Genomic DNA, 5,557 nt, shown 5'->3' with positions numbered 1-5,557 from the left:
CAATAGAAGCTTCTTTTTCTTCCTGTTGCGTTTTATGGCACCCAAATACAATATTTATCGCTTTCGTGCGGCACGCGTACAGCGTTCGGATCATCTGAAGAATCTCTGTCAGAAGCGTCAGTGTTAGACAACTATTGAAGAATATAAATAAGCTTTTGCACTTACATCTCTTCCGAGATGTCGCTGTCGTCGCCATACTCCACCGGATTTTTGCAAATGCAACACATTTTGTTCGACTCATTAAAGCAGCTCTGGCAGTAGACCGCTTTACAACCGGGCGTTGAACATTCCACTTTGTCGCTACAATAAAGTTGATGTTATATTTAAATTATAAAAAAAATATCGCAAACTAATAAACATTTTTATGAAGTGGATCTGGGGTTTTGAATGACAATTTTGAGATAAGTAGATCGGTGATCGGAGTATTTGTGAAACATTACTATAATAATTTCGCTTAAATACGTTATAACCTGTGACAAAACTAATAAAACCCTAGTGTGGTTTTCTTATTGGTAATGATTAGCAATAGGAAGGGATTCCCGAATATTCAATCATCAGCCGAACAATAGGTTCAACAACGTCTACCTAAGATCATAGTCTAGTTATAACCAACAGCTGACCACTATTCGGGCTAACCATGTTAATAAAATGTATGTATTTTCTGGGAAGACTGAAAAATTCTAATCGCTTACGGTCTAATAATTTTAATTATATTTTATTCTGATAATATTCTTAAGTACTACAGGGCCTATTACCCAATGGTATTATCTTTTACACTTTGATAAGACTTGAAGAGGCTATAAAGCTTAATTAAACATCCCATTGACTCTTAGTTGAGCTGAAAATATGGCTATTAAGACCCTCCTTATTCCGTTATAAAGAGAAAGGCGCTTCCATATGATGCACGCTTTGGAAATATTACTCCAGTCTAATATAATTGCTATAAATCTTAATTATACTACTACGGGCAAAAAGTAGTAAGATTTTTAATTTAAATTTAAATGGGTGAAATTATTCAACAAATAAGTTCCATTAAATTTTGTGTCCGGAATCAAATTTTGGAGCGGAAGCCTTTAGAATGTTGGAAAAAGCCTTCGGTGATAATTACTTGTTTCGAGCAAGTGTTTTTGATTGATACAAATTATTCAAAGAGGATACAGAACGTGTTGACAATGAAAAACGTCCAGGGCGGTCATCAGCATCAACTGAAGATCGACACGTTATTAAAATAAAGGAGTTGGTGCTTGAGAATCGACAAATAATAGTCAGAGATCGTTAGAATATCGGAAGGATCAGTGAAACCCATTTTGAAAGATCATTTGGGTTTGAGAAAAGTGAAACCACGATTGATTCAAAAACACTCAAATTTTTTGAAACACAGTATCGCTTTTACGCCTTTGCAACAATGCTTTCCGACTATTACTGGCAACGAGTCTTGGATCTGTGCTTACTATCCGTAAACAGACTGTCATTCGACCGAATATCATGACAAAAGTGAGCCATTGCCGAAAAAACCACGTCAAAGACAAAAATGAAGGCTATGTTAACAGTTTTACTTGCTTATCGAGTTGTGGTGCACTCCGAATTCTTTCCGACCGACCAAACTGTCAACAAGGTATACTATTTAAATGTTATCAAGGAGGATTTCTTTGAAGGGGACGACATAGATTTTGAAGAATAAATTAAGAAATTTAAAATAATGGGCAACGTCTAAAATTTTGTTGCTCATAGGAGTATATCTGCTAAGAACAGTGTTGCTGTTGAAGTCGTAAAAATATCTGTAAATTCATTCGATGCGCTTCGGGCATTTTCATATTGAATGGAAAAAATGCTTCGTCTATAATATATGTAAGTATGTTCTGGATGTCAGTTATTGGCCTCATTGAACATTTTAATAGATACTCTCCGTAAGTGTATTCAATAAATATTGGAGGAGTAAATGCTCCTCAATGTCATTGTACAACTTCAAAAAATCACTCAATGACGAAAACTAAAAATTGTACCTACTCTTTCAAAGGAAATCCACACAAGATGCAAGTATTGCTCTTCCGATGGCCAAATATAAGACGGAAAATGAAGAAACTATAAAATAAAAATATATAAATATTCTCTAATAAACACCTATACACAAATACAACTAAGTTACCCCGACGTCTTGGCTCTAATCCAATCTAGAAACGTATACGGATCTGCTTGAGGCTCATTTTTGAACTTAGCGCGTGCTTTACGGCGCAGCAGCTTAAAAAATGTCACTGCGAGTGCGCCAGAAAATTAATTATTTACCGTTTTATACCGTTATTCTAACTCACTGCGCTTCATTAGTATCTGATTGTAAAGCCAAGCAGCACGTTGACGTGCCTCAACCGGATAATACACGCGCATGACCAGATGTCGCAAGCGCAGACCGTAAGGTTCACTGAAGAGGAATATCCAAGCTAATAAACAAATACCACCTATGTCGAAATAGCGTCTAAAGTTCGGTACACTTGGTTTGGGAAGACAAGGCGTGGTATCGACGTTGAACTTCTGGTTGACTGGTTCGAAAGCCTCGACGATGCCACGAAATATTTGAGCCGCGAAGTCTTCGCCCTTCACGTCGACGACAACGTACGGAGGAACTAGCGGAAATATAAAAAAATTATATGCTCAAATTGAGCACAACTTTATCAACTTACTTTCCACATTTGCCTCCATGCCGCCATAAAATCGAATTATCGCCAGTAACCAGTAGAAACAGTAATCAGCAAAGCAGATACAGAATATTTGTATGGTGGATATAAGTAGGAATACCATGGAACGCAGCAGTCTAAAGATCTCACGACGTGTCAAACGACAGCTCGAGATCTAAGTGATGTGATATTGAGAAGCTGGTGAAAAAATTACTTCAAATACTGACCCAAATGTACTTGTGTTTTTCGGTTCTCTTCAAGGGCAACACACGGTCCTGATTCGTCAACTTACGTTGCTCATCGATCTCTATAAAATCTTTGGTCAAATAACGGTTGTCATAGCCCGGCTGGCGTAAATATTTCATTTTGAAGTACAATGCTCTGCAAAGGAAATAAAAAAGTTAAAATTGTAATGAAACAGTGTTGTTATCTTTCTTTAAATTCGCACTTGATTATCACCATAACGAATAGGAAACCGCCAATTACATCCAGAAAGCCGAAAATGAGGAAAAAGTTAGCCATACGTAAGTGTATCTCCGCCATAATATCTTTGCCGACATCAGTAAGATTTCTCGAAGCCACCGTTGAGAAACTGAAGTCATGCTCAAAGGTCACAGTTACATCAAACATATTCTTTATCTCTTCCGTGAACTCGCGCAACTCTGGAATCCGGTTTGAAGTTATTTAAGATACAGCTAAGGTATAGATACGGGTCTATATCACTTACTATCCATAATGGTACCCAACACACTATCGTCAAAGAAGACTACCATCACACAGATCACATCGACCACTTTTACGGTGTAACAAAGCATGGTGAATATGTGTGTAGCATGACAAAGACCCTGGAAAGGTCCCAATTTTTCTCTGCGGAAGTGAAAAATGGAAAAGGTTTCAAAGGAGAATCATAGTTGGCTTCAAAATTTAAGATCTAAATAGGACAAAGGATAGATATTCCTCGAAAAAAGAAGTAATTGATGGAACAGAAGACTTGTATCATATGGTTTGGAACCACTTCTAACTAGAGATCAAGTCATGTTCATAATCATGGTAAAATACCGACAATCCGCCATCGCATCATCCGCAATTTTCATGCAACGATCAAAGGGCGTACCGAAATCCTTGTTGCAAAATTTCACAATACTGTTTAACCATTCGTACATCAGTTTAATGCCGCTTACTGCAATCAGAAAGTGTTTACTTGATGTCCTGTCACCATAACAGCTACACTCATACTCACAGACCAACAACACCAATTCCTTTATACGGAACAATAATAATTCGACCTTCTTCATAACCTTCTTTACGTTGTCCATCGCTGTTTGGACCGCCTTCTTGATAGCCACCAAAGGTTGTCGCATCACCTCCAACATCTCTTCGAGCGCATGCTTGAGTTGCATTTGACCGCACGTTAGGCTGGTGGTCAGCGCGTCCACATTACGCAAGATGTTCCTCGTCGGTCCCGTTGCGACCAACACAAAGGCAAAGGCGATTAGCAATGTACGGCCTTTCGAGCTGCACATGATCGGTATACATAAAGTGACAGTACAACTGCGGGCAGGAAGTTGTGGAATACTGAAACTTGACTTTTTTGTAAGTTAGTATTGGGACTTACCGCACACTGCGACTGTAACAGAGTAAAAGAAACATCAAAACAGCCACATTCCACTTCAGCCATCTGCCTTTCGGCGGCTGGAAGGTTCCCATTTCATATGTTTGCCACGCCAGCGCAATGGCCACCCCGGTGAGGTAACCACAAAGGACTAGCGTCACGACGGGTTTGCTGAAAAATTTGCCATATTTGTTATCCTCGAGCTTTGGAGCTGTCAGTGTTGTTGGCGTTGTTGACTTTGTTGATTTCGTTGATTTTGTTGAGGGTGTTGAATGCATTGTTGTGGAGTCTTCATCTCTTGTCGTAAGCGACCCAGTGGACGTTGTTGTGGCTGGTATCGCCGAGGTTGAAGTGTCGTCAGGAGGCGTTTTAACCATTTTGAAACTTTCAGTCGATCTATGTATAACAAATTCAGTTTCTCTCCTTAAATAATGAAAATTTCAATATTGTTTTTGACATAATGTCACTTGGCATTATGTTTTTATTTTGAATTTTTTCAAACATTTTGAGTAATTTTCAACAAGGAGTGCACTAAAGTGTTAAGTGTTTTTCTGCCGAAAATGTTTAGAATTACGAGAAATATTGATTTATCGACGTTCGTTAAGGCAACTTAAGTAAAAACTTATTTTCTTTTACATTGTTATGAGAAATACTAGGCGAGTTTCTTGTCACTCCTCAGATGTCCTAAATCAGATATTACCCGATACAGCGATACTAATCAATATTAACAACAGTTACTACATCGATTTTTTTTTTAATTTTCCGCTCAATTTTTGGAGCGCCATTCACTAGTTTGTTGGACACTTCCGCCATCATAGTTCATAAACCGGCCTCTTGTCACCAGTAATAATATGTTTGATTAATATAGCGCTTTCAGCCACGTTGTCAAGTGTCTCTTCAAAAACCTCTACTCCACTCAATTCGACTCTACTCTGTTTGCAAAAGGTTCACGTCTTTTGGTGCGAGTCTAGCATTGATACGCTAAATACCCAAAACATGAACCAAAATGTATTGAGCCGATCCATAAGTGATGTTGAGATCATCTGTTAACTCTCTGATGCCGACCCGACTATTTTCAAGCATTGTTTCTTTAACTTTTCCAAAGTTATCGTCATTAACAGAGGTGGATGGAGTACTTGATTTAAAAAAAGCAAAGATTTTGATAAATTTAACATCTGGGCAATTAAACGAATACGGTCGACGGTCTGTGTTCAAATCTTTGTCACATTGTTAGTCAGTGACCTCTTCTCGGCCCTCCAAAAAGGACTGATACCAA

General features: G+C 38.3%; 1 protein-coding gene across 1 annotated transcript; it reads right to left on the bottom strand.

The window, feature by feature from the left end:
* On the bottom strand, positions 1 to 4,689 carry LOC108976729 (DC-STAMP domain-containing protein 2). The gene is made up of 12 exons (XM_018945991.1): positions 4,285 to 4,689; positions 3,910 to 4,220; positions 3,729 to 3,849; positions 3,397 to 3,536; positions 3,118 to 3,331; positions 2,897 to 3,050; positions 2,676 to 2,844; positions 2,310 to 2,618; positions 2,147 to 2,252; positions 2,008 to 2,082; positions 166 to 300; positions 1 to 105 (listed from the first exon to the last, which is right to left on the bottom strand). Exons 1-12 carry the CDS (start codon positions 4,656 to 4,658, stop codon positions 33 to 35), a joined length of 2,181 nt encoding a protein of 726 aa, XP_018801536.1. The 5' UTR covers positions 4,659 to 4,689; the 3' UTR covers positions 1 to 32.
* Between the last annotated feature and the right edge of the window lie 868 nt (positions 4,690 to 5,557).

This window comes from Bactrocera latifrons, unplaced genomic scaffold, assembly GCF_001853355.1.
Source record: "Bactrocera latifrons isolate USDA-ARS-PBARC rearing strain unplaced genomic scaffold, ASM185335v1 scaffold_8, whole genome shotgun sequence".
NCBI lineage: Eukaryota > Metazoa > Arthropoda > Insecta > Diptera > Tephritidae > Bactrocera > Bactrocera latifrons.
The sequence above is the reverse complement of the archived record's forward strand: the minus strand, read 5'-3'. Positions and strand labels throughout refer to the sequence as shown.

Coding starts and splice junctions, on each gene's coding strand:
- LOC108976729 (XM_018945991.1), bottom strand. CDS start 4,658: ATGGTTAAAACGCCTCCTGACGACACTTCAACCTCGGCGATACCAGCC. Junction 2,083..2,146: donor ATTAGAGCCAAGACGTCGGG/GTAACTTAGTTG, acceptor TTTATTTTATAG/TTTCTTCATTTTCCGTCTTA. Junction 301..2,007: donor TGTGGATTTCCTTTGAAAGA/GTAGGTACAATT, acceptor ACTTTATTGTAG/CGACAAAGTGGAATGTTCAA.